The sequence below is a fragment of the Ambystoma mexicanum genome, chromosome 10 (genome assembly GCF_040938575.1).
Source record: "Ambystoma mexicanum isolate Mex_15411 chromosome 10, UKY_AmexF1_1, whole genome shotgun sequence".
In the NCBI taxonomy this organism is placed as follows: domain Eukaryota; kingdom Metazoa; phylum Chordata; class Amphibia; order Caudata; family Ambystomatidae; genus Ambystoma; species Ambystoma mexicanum.
This window is the reverse complement of record NC_090932.1, coordinates 856,129,938-856,144,501: the sequence shown is the minus strand read 5'-3', so window position 1 is coordinate 856,144,501 and position 14,564 is coordinate 856,129,938. Positions and strand designations below refer to the sequence as shown.

General features: G+C 48.2%; 1 protein-coding gene across 1 annotated transcript in view; it reads left to right on the top strand.

The window, feature by feature from the left end:
• The window catches only part of LRRC31 (leucine rich repeat containing 31), a 95,409-nt gene that overhangs the window by 57,049 nt on the left and 23,796 nt on the right, over nucleotides 1-14,564 (top strand). The window contains exon 5 of the mRNA XM_069618537.1: nucleotides 12,601-12,768. Coding sequence (XP_069474638.1) covers nucleotides 12,601-12,768 — 168 coding nt within the window. The remainder of the gene's footprint in view (nucleotides 1-12,600; nucleotides 12,769-14,564) is intronic.

Genomic DNA, 14,564 nt, shown 5'->3' with positions numbered 1-14,564 from the left:
CTTTGCATCGGAGGGGGTAGGGCCTCGATGAACTGCTCCAGGGTGACCTTATCTAACACATCTTGGAGGCCTGTTCCTGGTGCTTGCAACCACTTCTCGGTGAGGTCTTTAACACGGTAGAAGAGTTGTCGGGGGTTCTCCCCCAGTTTGAGTCTAGTGTTGCGCAGCCTCATTCTGTAGGCTTCTTCGTCAAGTCCCAACCGGTCCAATACTGCCTTTTTGATTTCAGCGTAAGGCGTGGTTCCGTTTGGGTTAACTGCCTGGTAGGCACCTTGCATGATGCCAGACAAAAGGGGAGCGATATACTGGCCCCAGCGGTCCACCGGCCACTGAGCGTTTCGGGAGATCCTCTCGAATGTGGTGAAAAAGAAAACCGGGTCTTCGCCTTCCTTGAATTTCTGTAACACTGCGGAAGGGACCATGGGCTGGTTTCGGGTGCCGGTCACCACATCCGTCAGGTGTTTTATTGTCTCTTGATGTTTGTCCTGAGATGTGGACTGCAGGGTACCCTGCATTTGTATTGCCTGCTGAAAGGCTTGGCGATCAGCAGCCGCCTGCTGGGCCTGAAGTTGGAAGAGCTGTTGTAACTGTTGTTGCCCCTCTGACAGTGTCTGTATTATTTTCTCCATCGCATTCTCGTTAATCCTGCCGATTACGCCACTTGTGGAAATCAGGACAGTAGCCGATGTGGAGTTTTTTGTAGACCTTTATTACACACTGGTTAAATGTAATGTCTTAACCACGGTAGTTGGACTCCAGGTTGTCCCCACAGTTACTTCACTGTGAGTAAAAGGCACCAGGAGTTCCTCTCCCCTTGAAGTGTCTCCTGTTCTCACGGACCCGGATAGGCCCACCAGTTGCTCTCACTCTCCTCTCCTTCTCCCTGCAAAAAGCAACAAAACTGCCATTAGGCCAGTCCCCTTTATACCCGGTGCTTGGAGGGGAAAAGGACCAATCAGGGACAACTTCCCTCCCCCCCTTTCCGATTGGTGGGGGCTCTAGGCACCCACCCTATATGAGTAGAGCTGCCCCCTCCCCTCCTCCTCCTTTCCCTTGGCTGCCTGGTTCCGGCTCCCCCTCCCTGTTGTCAGCCACTCCCTGGTTGCTATCCCACCTGGGTTGTGTCTGACACACGCCCTCTCCAGAGGCCCCGCCCCCCCAACATGGTGTCTCCCTTGAGGTATGCTCACCGGAGGCCCGTCCTGCTCGAGGCCCCATGCTGCTGCTAGGGGTCTGCCCTGCTCGAGGTAAGGAGGGGGTTCTGGTTTGTCCCCCCTGTCTGGTTCCTGACCATGTGTCTGGCGCTCCTCCGACGCCGAGCGGTCGGCACGAGCCGGGCTCTCTATTTCCCAAGCCCCGCCGCCGCTCGCCGCCGGAGGCTGCCGATGTACGCCATGTTCGCGGGTCGCTCAGCCGCAGCGCTAGTGGCCCGGGTCCTCGTGGGCACACGCGGCACTGCGGCTGCAACGCCGGCACCGTCGCGGGACGCCGACAAGGCTCTCCCTTTGACAGGGACACTTCCCCGGCGCCCGCCTTCAGCGCCGCACACGCCCTCGGTACAGCGAGCTCCTCTGGCCGGGCGTCCCGCTCTCCGGCGGCTACCCTCACATCCTCATAACAACACTATGCATCCATGCATGCGACCGTGTGGGCAGCTAACATTATGCACAAGCATAACATGTGTAGGTAGCAGCACTTCACCCCAACTCCCCCAAACCATAAAACACCCATTCACGAAAACAAGTCGCAATTAGCAGAATCCACAAACATACCATGGCCTCCACCACCCCTACCTACAGCCATTCACAAAGTATTGTGTCACGGCCAACCTAACCACAACATTTTCAGCTAATTCCGCTTGGGTCTACTTAAACAAATCTCCATACAACATAGTAACCAAGCACATATAAGCTGCACTTCAACTTTACCCTCTTCCATACTGACAGTATGCTAACACTGCACACAGTGCCCACACTACATGACTTTTCACTGCACCATCTCCAACCACACATCAAAACCTTAACCGCACTTCAACCATACCCTCTTCCATACTGACAGTATGCAAACAGTGCACCCTGTGCCCACACTGCATGACTTTTCACTGCACCATCTTCAACCACACATCAAAAACGTAACCATATTTTAACAGTGACCTCACCTGCGAAACCAAACATACACGCATGGCAGCACACTTCTGCTACTCTGTGGTGTCTGAAATGTGCTCCACAACCATTCCTTACAGGTCACCAACCTCTAAATGATGCAAAGTCAAAAATGCATTACTGCCTTGGGTGTCCTCAAGTCCTATGCTCTTGAGTGCATGGCCTACGGCCTACGGCCTTCGGCCATGCACCCAATAGTCTAGGCCTTGAACACACCCACTGCAATGTAATGCCACCATGCATGTCACTATGTCACCAACTACGACAATCCACATACACACCACTGCTACCAGCACTCCTACCCATGCACCGCCATGGAGCTATGCAGCAACAAATTGCAACAGTTACCATAATGTAGAAAGAAAACACTCTCTCCTGCACCCCTGTGCACTTTCATTCACATACTATGGGTGTACCCACTTCCATTCACAAAGTATTGTGTCACTTCCAACCTACCCACATTCTTTTCGCAACACTGGCCCTACTCCCACCAATCTGCACACACCACTCTATGCAAGCACCACCCTCTACCGGATGCAGTGTCAGACATATGTTGCTGCGGTGGGTATGCAGAAGTCCTACGCTCTTGAGTGCATGCCTTACAGCCTATGGCCTTCGGCCATGCACCCAATAGTCTAATCTTTCCACAGACCCACTGCTACTTCATTCACCCATGCATGCCACCATGTGCCCAAATACCGCACTCCATCCGCAGAGCACAGCCCCCTCGCTCCCAACCAACCGAAGTCATGTGCCATTCACTCCCCTTCTGAAATTCACCTGCCACCACTCACCACGAAAAGAGGTCACCGCAAACAGGTTGCGGCAGAAGCTATCGGGCCGTTAAGACAGCTGCCTCTAATCACCACACAAAGTACTTGTATGTTTAGGTACCCGCGAAGTGGCGCAATACACACGAATACTGCAGGCACTCCTCCGTCTTCTTCCACCTATGTACATATGTCACATGAACCACTTCTAACTTCCCCACCCGTTCCCTCACTTCTTGCCACCAACACATGGCATACGGTACATTTTCCAGACCCTTCTGCCGCCGCACTGTCCTCCGATACACCTTGGCAGCGTTTCTCAAAAAATGTTGACGCACAGCATGCTTCCCTCCAGCCAACCACTGGCTGTATCCAAAGTTCTCCGAAAGCATGCCATACCGCAAGCCAATGACACTTCTGTACATGGAGCGAACAGGGAAATGGGTCCGCGGAGCAGACCCAGTTATCAAACATTTTTTGGAATGTGCATTTCAGTCCTTTGCAACAAAAGTACTGGTCGGATTTCCACCAAAAACACAAAAGCACACTTTCTGACCCAAGCCCCTGCTCCTGCCGCAAATTTGGTGAGAATCCGTCCAGCCGTTTGGCCTGTAGCCATGCGCAAAGTTTTTCCCTATTCAGTCTATCGAAAAGAAAAGAAAAAATTGGGACTCCCTTTAACTTTGTCCCCCCACTGCATGAAACCTCACCCAACTTGGCGATATAATTCAGAGCCTGCCATATACTTTATTGGTAAAGTTTAGTGAGGATTCCTCCAGGGGGAGCGAAGTCATAAGCTGCCAAAAAAGTGCTCTTCCTATGAGTTTAGCAACCTAACCATAACTACACGGCTGCAAACGCGGGCCGTGTAATATATATAATGCCTTTCAAAGGCATAGTTAAGGTTAACACAAAGTCTCTATTGTGTTTCCGAAAATCAGAAAATGACTGTTTAACTTTCTAACATCGGGGACGGGGAGGTGTGGCCTGTACACATGCAGTGAGGACGTGACTGTGTAATGCTTCCACTGACTATCTTTTACTGCTTGTACCTGCTGCAAAACTACAAAACTGGGTGCGGGAAGCCAACGCTGAGCCCACCAGCCTTCTCGCGACACGAATCGGAGCAGACAGAGGGACGAATGTGGGTTGAGAACGTAGCCTCCCTGTGCTTCAAGATGGTGGCTACCGTGTAACACGTTGCTGTAACGGTGACCTGCAGTGGGGCCAGGACTTGAAATGTATGTGTACCTTGACCCCCTGGGTACCTACTGGCTGCATATGCAACGGCCACACTCCAGACACTGAGGGTGCTGAGCCGGGAGTACTTGGATGAATCCCGCTTGAGCTGCGGGGTGGGCGGGCTGAGACACGCTCCTTGCCTGTGGCTGGCCTGACCTGGAGCCGCAACGCAGTGACGCTGCAGATTGCCCGCTGAGCCTTGTAAGGCACTCCCTGCCCCTGCTTGGGGAACTCTTGGGGAGCTGAACTTGATCTACGACGGTGGAACACTCTGCTTACACTTGGAGCGGGTCCACAGTGACGCATCACTGCTGCTACTGCCCCACTCTGGGCAGTCATACTGTTGAGGCACTCTGCCTAGGATCCGCTGGTCACCACGTGAAGTCGAGGTAGGAATCTGGCTGCCTAGGCTCTTGCCCCTGCTGCTCCCGCCTGTACACGACCCAAACGCACATGCTACATTGCACGAGATGACAGAGGAAGATCACTTGAGCTGCAGACACCCTGGGACACCTGGAGGAGGAGGGAACCACCACACTGGACCTTTGAATGCAGGAGAGGCTGCAGTGAGGGGAGAGACCTGTACCTCCAGGAGGCAAAGCAAGGGACAGCTGGGATCTCCTGGCGGTGACAGACCAGCACTCCACCCCTGGGCCCAGCATTAAAGCCCAGGTCTCTGAGGAGGAGGCGATGAGGCCCTGACTTCAGGACACAACCCTATTGAGACCCCTGCAACTCCCAGAGACAGCAGACTGCCGTTTTGGGGAGCTTAGAAGTAGGAGAAAAATATACTTCAATGCATTCTGGGACTGAAAGACCAAAAGAGTTTTTTGGGGGAAAACTGAAGAAGGGTCCCCAGCTGGCAGAAGGAGACCCTTAAAGCATTGTGGAGAAGGTCTGAGCTTGGAAGCAGGGGATCTGGGGGTCCATGCCCAGCAGAGGGAGACCCTGAGAGCGAGAAGGTCTGAGCCTGGAAGAGAGAGACCTGAACTGTAAGAAAGCCCAGTGAAGGATGAGCAGCAGAGTGGTCTGGCGCCACATGGGCACTCATTTGAAGGACTCTGGTTGGTCCCCTTTGTTGAAACTGAAAATACCCAGAGGCCCCAGGAGAGGCCGGCATAAGAAGTCGAAGTGGTCCTACATTGGTCAAGCAAAAACCCATGTACAGTCGAAAGTCTTTGAAATGCTGAGGAAACAAAGTGAATTGCGTTACTGTACGCACATGTGAACACGACTGAGGGATGCCTACGAATTAGGGTGACCAGTTTCAACCCTGAGGACATTGTGTTAAAAGAACTGTGTGAAGCCTGGCTGGGGGCTTTAAGGACAGCCTGACTGGGGGCTGGGACCCGGACTTAGGAAAGAAGTGAACCTACGGGGCTAGGGTGATTTTCTTATGAACTGTGGCAAGATTGGCAAGTGTGAACCCGACGGAGGGATTCCGAAAGAAAGCTAGGGGAAGGCAACCCTACTTTTCTGATGACATGATAGAATTGTGAACTGTGTTAGAAAGGCTATGTGAACCCAATGGAGGGATGCCAAGAGGAAAGCTAAGGGAAATTAATCCTGCATTGTGATAAAGGAAAGTGAACATTGTGACGACACCCGGCTTAGGGATGTCCACAGTGAATGCTTGTTTAAAGAGACATTGAGACTCTTGAATGGTAAACGTTGCACTGATATTTTTAATGAAGGGCCGTAGTGAACCCGACAGAGGGAGGCCCACGTTGCAAGAAGAATAAGAGCCCGGTTGAGGGGGATCCAAGGGTGAAGGGAAGTCACCCGACATGAAGATTACGGAAAGGAACTTTTGTTTTGTTAGTTATGGCATATCAGGTCCTCTGAGGAAAGAGACTTTGTATGAAAGAGACTTGGCCACAGATGGCCCTGATATTTTGGAAACTAACTGTAAGCTTGTGCTAGCGAAGCCAAGGAATGTGCTGTGCTTAAGGCCCACCTTGTCCCGTGCTAGAAAACATGGGGAAGAGGGACCCCAACTAAACCATCCTGACTTATCATATGTGAACATCCTTACTTGTCTTGTGAACACTATCCCACATTATTTTTGTAACTTAGCGGTAAGGATTTGCAATAGTTTTTTTAAGTATGGCTCTTTTATTTGACAAGACGTCACTAGGACTGCCTTATTATTATTTGATGGTCGTAGCTTGCGCCCATCTTAGATTTAGGTTTAGATTATGCGTTTATCCCACCCCCTTTACTGTTTAATAAACACCCTTGAATTGTGATCACTTGTGTGTGTTTTACTGTTGCCACTATGAGTTCCTTACAATACCTACAATTGAGAACATGGTGCTCTCCGTCTCCCCTGTCTTCTCTAACTGCTACTCTATCCTATCCCTCTGACTAAGCCAGGAAGGAAGAAGTTCAAGAGGGACATCCTGGTTTCCAACACAGGCCTCCCTATTGATGATACCTAAATACGTGCTTCCTCCAGACAGACTCTTATCGACATCCTCTTTGTTGTTCCCTTTCCAGACCTATGGACCCCTCATATGTTCTCTGTTCGCTCTCCTTTTTCCTTCTCTCCCATTAATGGTGGCACTCAGTGAGAGGTCCTATTGGCCTCCTTCCACTGCTCCTACACCATCATTAATGTTTATATGAATGGCACTGTCTTGGCCGAGGGCCCTCAGCCCAATCTCCTCCTTTTTGATAGGCGCTTCCCGCATCTTATCAACTTTTTTCCTTCCCCTGCTACTCCCAGCAGCACCCCTCTGGCTCCTCCGCCATCTCCTTCTGCAGCCAGCTCTCTGGCACACTCCTCATCCTCTCTGGCTTCCTTATAATCTCCTTCTATCTCTGGCCACCCTTGGGTCCCTCCACCACCTCCGCAGGGTGTACCTCAAGCCTGTACCCTCCACAGAAGTCTTTCAAATGAAGCAACCTGCTCCACGTCGCTACTCTCAACTCTCGCTCTACTGCCACCTCCTTGAAGAACTTGACCTGGATGTCCTCGCTCTCACTGGGACATGCTTCACGGCCAGCTCTGTAATGGGTTTTGACACTCTCCTCCCTGATTACTACAAGATCCTCTCCGAACCCAGAACCAACCGTCCCAGAGGTGGAGTAGCTTGGATCTTTCCAGAGTGAGTCCCTGACACTGTCATTCCTATGCAGGCTTAATGCTCCATTGAATGCCTGGTCTGCAGGCTCTCTATCTCTCCGCCTCTCTCTTGACTATGGCCACCATCTACAGGCCACCATGCCAGTTCGCCCTCTTTCTTTCAGACTGGGCTGACCTGTCATCTTCTCTCCTTGCCCTTACCTCTCAACCTCTTCCTTGAAGACCTCAACATCCATCTTGATGCTTCTGATTCCTCCTCCGGGCTCTTCGCAACATCTGCAACACTCTCTCTGACACACTCTGCCGGGCACACCTAGGATGTTCTCATCTCCTCAGACATCACCCTCTCTAACCCTCTCACCACTCCTCTTTATTTTACTGACCACTTTCTGCTTTCCTCTCACCTGAAGCTTTCTGTCCCCCAAGCGAAGCCGACCCCAACACTGCCACCTACCTTCTCGTTTATCTTGGCCATGAAGAGTGTGTCAGTGAAGGCCTTTGGTGTAACCTTCTCTGCTCCTCCTACACCTGTGGCTGATGCATCGTCTGACACAGCCTCTCTGACCTGCATCTTTTTATCTCCACCGCTTTGATGTCCTTGCTCAGGTCATGAGAATCCACCTGAAGCCTACCTCCAAGTGCAACTCTTGGTATGACTCCGATCTCGCTACCCTGAAACCAAGTGTAGGGTGACTGAGAGGAAATGGAGGGCATCTGCTTAATCCTCTGACAAACTGGTCTGCCGCCTGCTCAAAGGGCAATACAGACTCTCTGTCCTGTCCAAGAAGAGAGCCCACATTCTATGCGACCTCTAACAAAATGGCCGAACTCTTTAAAATCTGTATGAACTGGCCAATCCTTCTGCATTCTCCACTTCTCCTGATCCCTCCCAGGCCCTTTACACAGCTCTGGCTTCTCATTTTACCACTAAAACTCAGGAAATCCTGTCCTCTCTCTATCCTCTTCCTCTCCCTCTACTTCTCCTGGTCCCTTTCTGGCCACCTCTCCTCCTCCTATCCCCTCTGACCACACCGGAGGATGTTTCTAGAAAAGTCTGATCTATGAAAGTGTATTCCAAACAGTTATCCTCTAGAACCATCGAGGACCACACTGACACTATCACTCCAGCCTTGGCTGATTTCTGCAATCACTATTTTGCCACTGGAACTTCCCCTCTCCCCTCAAGCACTCTCTTGTGCACCCCATCTTGAAAAAGACTTCTGCCGATCCTTCCTGTCCAGCAAACTACTGCCCAATCTCTATCACTCCTTTCCTGGGCAAACTCCTGGAAAAGCTGGCCATCTCGCAGCTTAATCTCTACACTGAATCTGTTGGTTGCCTCAATGACCATCAACCTGGCTTCAGAGCAGCCAGAGGCACAAAAACTGCTCTCCTGAACACCTGTGAAGATCTGCTCTCTAATCTTGATTTTAGCCTTCCTTCTGTCTCATCATCTTTGATCTTTCCTCTGCTTTCGACATGGTCAATCGTGCCATCCTACTCAATCGTCTCTGTGAGAACTTGGGCATCACGGCCTGGTTGACCTCTTTGCTCCTGGACCGGCCCTCCCATGGCCAACTTCGGTCCTTTCTCTCCACCACCTCTCTCTGCTCATGTGGTGTTCCCCAGGGCTCTAACCTCTCACCCTGGCTCTTCAATGTCTACTTGGCCCCTTTGGCCCACCTCATCTCTACCTTCTTCTCTAAATTTCAGTGTTATGCAGATGACACTCAGCTCTCCTTCCCTCTCTCGCTCATTCTTGACTGTCTATCCACGATTCAGGAATATTAGGCCTCCAATGATCTCTGCCTTAATGCCAGAAAGACTGAGATCCTTCTCATTGGGACCTCGGCTCCCACTTTCCCTCTCTCGTTCTGGCCACCTTCCTTGGGTCCTCTTCCTTCACCTTCCTGCGAGGCAAAAAACCTTGCTGTAATCTATGACTCCACTCTCTCCATCTCTCCTCACATCACGGTCCTTGCCAAGAAGCCCCACTGCCAGCTGCACCTCCTCGGAGGTACTCCTCCTTCTCTCACTTTCCTCCAGAAGCTCACCGTTTCCAGAGCTCTGGTTCCCTTTAGGCTGGACTACTGCAACAGCCTCTTTCTCAATTTGCCTTCCTCTACTCTCTGCCCTTTGCAACTGATCCAGAACAGGACTGTGAGACTTGTCCTTGGCCTCAAGCTCAGAGACCGTATCTCTCCAGCCCTGAAATCTCTCCACAGGCTCCCGGTGGCTGCAAGGATCAGGTTCAAGACCCTCTGCATCACCCACAAGGCTTTCTGGGGTCAGGGTGCTGACTGGTTGCCTGGCTACCCTCTGAGCCTCACTGGTAGTAGGCTCCCCACAACCAGTAGCCCCTGCATTGCCTCAAGGCCAACCTCGCCCTTAGGGTCTGTATCCGGAACCCTACAGTCTCCTGCCTCCTTGCACTTACCCAGAGCCACGCTGCCCTGGCTGCACTTACTCAGAGCATTGCTTCCCTGACTGCACTTTCCCCCTCTCCTCCCATTGGTACTTCCCCTCACCCATCCACCCCGCCCGGCACTTTTGCATATCACACTTGCACGATCTGAATGACACAAGGCCTAGTGAGATAGTTTGTTTTGTCTTCCCTCCCTTGTCTTGTCGCGTCTAGAAACACTTGTGTACAGGCACGTTATAAATAACTTATCATATTATATACAATATTTTTGTAATACAAAATTACTACATAATAAACGTAAATCATAATATACAGAATCATAGTTCCTCACAAAAGAATTCAAATATAAATTGGCAATAACTAAATATGCATATGCATTCAAGTCTTATACTTTACAGATACAATAATATCAATTAACAAATAACTTTATAAATTAATAAAAATAGAAATATGAACAAGGTACATCATCATTGTAAATTCATATAATGTACTGAACATAGCATTTGAAAAAAACATACACAAAACCAATCAAAATTATTTAAATATCATATACAGTAAAAGCTTAATAACATTTACTTGAACACATATCATTAACACATGCACAGCATTTATAGTCATTACACTGTGCATAAACAATGCAGACATTTAATGTGTGCTAAATTAAATTGAGTAAATAATGCACACTGTAAATATTACAGTGCACATTAAACAGCTTAACATGTGTATTAGAAACAAATGATCACAACACCCATTATATTACTGTGAGTATAAAGCATTTATTCATAGACCAAAAACAAAACATTGCAAAACAAAAACCGGGTGAGTTAAGGTTACTATGATATTTAATTTAAAAATAATATTTTGTTAATGTATTAATAAAGTTTATTATGTTGTTACCTTAACTTTATTATGTCTGAGGTTTGTAGACTTTAATTTGTTGTCGTTTTAACTTTAATTCTTTTGTAAAAATAAAATAAAATAATATGGCAGAATTGATTTCTGCAAACATGCAGCCAATTCCACTTCCTGGAGAAAGGGATATAGAAAATGGTAGGCCACATGTTAAAATTAGGAGGGTCCCCTAAGGCTGTGAGGAGAAAAGGGGTGAACATTGAGCAGTGAAAAGGAATGCAGTGCGAAGGTACCCTTTCTGTGTAAGCATAAACGGATTGATAAGGTGGATAATACAAAGATATAACAGATGTAGCCTAGGGAAAGGATTGTACAAAAACATGAAAGAAAAAAAAGGAAGGAAGGAAGGAAACAAAATGAGAAAAAATGAATGAAAGAATTGGTCTGGTAAAAGGATGGAATGTGAGGGCTAAATAAGAGATTGAATGCATAAATTAATATGTAAAAAAGGCAAAAGGTGTGATTTAGGGGGGTGACTTGGGGGGGTAGCTATGTTATGCATGCGTAAAGATAGCCAAGGGTGGGAATAGACTTGATCTACGAGATTGTTTCATGGGCCTTAGATGGGTTATCAGAGGTAAAGCAAATCAGTGCTACACCTCCAACACTATGAACTGTCGATCAAGTGTTAGTTGCGTGTTTGTATTCCAATGATACCGTGTCCATCTCAGCCATCAGCGTTCCAGTGTCAGTGTCTCAGTGTCCCAGGTTTGTCATAGTGTCCAAGTCCCATGGCCAGCACACAAATCTGTGTCCACTGTCTGCAGCCCTGAGTTTGTTGCACAGTGTCTGTGAACTAGTGTCAACGTCGCAATGTCAATTTCCCCAAGCCTGTACCTCAGTATCAGTGTCACAATATCTGCATCCCAGTGTTTTTGTCCACCTATTTATTTTTACCTATTTATTTTTAAGTGTCCAGGTTCCTGCCTCTGGGGCCCTGTGTTCTGTGTCACAGTGTCCACATGTCACAGACCCAGTGCCCAGCCTAGTGTATGGCACCTGTTCCCCGTCCCTATGTCTATGCCTTCAACTTTGTGTCCCAGTGTGTGAATGTGTTACAGTTCCATGTCTGTGTGTCCATGGTACTGTGTGGCCATGTGCCTGTTATTGTGTGTATGCCTAAGTATCCCTGTCCCAGTAACATGCCCATGTGTCTGCATTGCAGCGGTTGTATCCCTGGGTCTGTTCCTTAGAATAAGCGTCCTTGTGTCTGTGTCCTTATGTCCCATAGCCTGTGCCTATGTTGCAGTGTCTGTGTTCCTCTGCCTGCCTATGTCCCTAACTCTGTGTTCTAGCATTCATCTCCTTGCGTTCCACTATCATGTTGTCTGATCACAGTGTCCGAATTTCTCAGTACCACTGTCCCATTGCCTATAACTAAGCGTGCCAGTCCCAGTGTTAGTGTTAGAGTCAGGGCCATGGTCATTGGCACAATATATATACACCAGTGCCTGTATTCCCACATCCCAGTATGCATGTACCTGTAGCCCAGTGCGACCCGGTGTTTGGGTGTCCTACTTTCAATGACTGAGTGTCCCAGTGATTGTGCCTTAGTGTCCCTGGATCCAAAGATCCCAATATCCAAATGTTTGTGAACTAGCTTTTCAGTGTCCATGAACCATGTCACAAGGTCTCAGCAGAATTTTCCAAGGTTTCCCAATCTGCTATCCCTGCCCCAGGGGCCTTTTCCATGTGAACATATCTCAATGTCTTCGTTTGTCTGAGTCCCAGTATGTTTGCAGATAGGTTGTTCTCGTCACGGTGGTTGTGTCTGTGTGTATTCGTGCCTGCGTTCATGCCCACATGCCTGTATTCCTGTAGTTTCACTGTCTCTGTGCCCTATATTGTCTTCATGCCAGGATATGGAACCACCATTTACATTGCAAACCCTATGTCCACATCCTACTAAGGGAGACATCTACTATTGGGCAATTAGTTAGAAAATGTAACTAATTATGTAAATATACTTACTAATTTCTTGAGTGGGGTATTTCCTCATAGGTGAATCCCTTGAGTATATTCCAAACCTCGAAGAGCTGGACTTATCCTGGAATGGAAACTTGGGAGGAAATCTCCAGCGACTAACTAGCAATTTCCAGAGAAACTGCAAAATGAAAGTCCTTAAGTTGAGAGACTGCAACCTGACCTCAGATGATGGGAATTCCTTGGGTAAGCTGATTCACAAGGGGAGCCATCCTGGCACACCATGATCACTGCAATGATACATGTCTAGCAGGTCTTGTCACAGGATTGAGTACCTAGTGCTATCATGGTGCTCAAGTACTTGACAGACAGAAGATGAGTTGGTACACGGTGCAACCTGCTGCCTACTGTTCTCATGCAGTATTGGGTACTATCTTTAGATGTAACCTTGGTTCAGCTCATCTCCAGTGTTGCTATTCCAGGATCAATGTCAACATCATCAGGTTGCTACAATGGACATACTGGGACTCATTACAGGTCCGGCAGTAACTGTGCCAGTAAAACCGGCAGGTAGCTGCCGACCTGTAAACAGTTTCCAGCGCCTGACAAACTGGTAGCACCAGGCTTTTACAACTCCGGCGGTTGGCAAGTCAGGCGCTGGTAAAATGTTGTTCCCCATTCCCATAGAGTCCCACAGGACTCTATGGGAATGGGGACCACGGAAATACTGTCACTGATAGTAGCAGTGCTGGTGCTTCCGTGAAACTCTGTGGGTGGGTTCCGGTCCACCCGGCAGGTCAGACCTGCCGGGTGGGAGGGCACCTGCCCGCCAGAGTTGTACTTTGCCAGTCCAGAAACAACGGTGCTGGTAAGCTTACTGGCACAGTTATTTCCAGACTGGCAAGGTTGTAATGAGGCCCACTTTCCATTGTAGCAGTAAGCCATCCATGTCTTTGCTGATCAATCTTGGCTCTGTTTACCAATGGTCTGGAATGTAAATTAGTTTCTGTAATTGTCTACTTACTGTCTGAATATTTCCATGAGCACTTCATAACCGATTAACATTTTATTCAGCCATACTGCAGAGGGATGACATCTGTATTAACTGAACTGCAAAGCATGAAATGTACCGTAGTACATGACTTCTTTTCATGTTTATTAAGTGATGTACAATCAAGCATAGGTAACTACAATGGTAATATATGCTCTTAAAATGTCTGCACTGAAAAGTGATGATTAGAGCTAGTAAATAGCACAGGGGTCTGCAACCTTTGGCTCCCCAGATGTGTTGGACTGATGCTCCCATTAGTTGTCAAAATTGTCAGCGGGGATAGCTCATGGGCATTGTAGTCCAATTCATTAGGAGAGCAAAAGATTGCAGCAGCCCTGCCATAGTATGTATCCTATCATGTCTTTCAGCAGTTATACCTCTTCACATTTCAAATTTGATATGCTCGTTTTATGGGTGCACAGTTTACTACTACCTCCAAATGACAAGTGTCTATAAAGTAAAGTACGTACCCTTTATCCCTCTATTCTGATACATCAAAGATGTACACAGTATACAATACCAGAGCTCTCAAGTTTCCTGTTCCCAATACTATGTGAGAAGGTCATCCAATCTTGGTTGTGTTTTGAATTCTGGGACTACTAGTTTTCCTGATATGTTAATGGGAAATAAAAACTACAAGTCCCAGCGAATTCAAATCCAAAGTGAAAAAAACAACACTGGATGCTCTTCTCATGTATGGTCACAGAAAAGTTGGAACCTCTGACAAGCCATGGATAGTAAGACTGGCGCTATACCTCAGTCCCAGAAAGAATACTCTAGGGTTTAAAATTCCAATTCCTAACCTGAATTGGGATTCCTCTTGTTACACAGACACAATGTCCCAATGGGGTTAGGGATCCACATAAGGTGTACTTCACACTAGAGCGCTCTCACATAATTCACAGGTAAGGGTTAAGTCCCACAGATTGCATTTACAATTACGAATCAGAGTAAGTTCAAGATGGCCCACTAATATATGGGCTGCAGTATT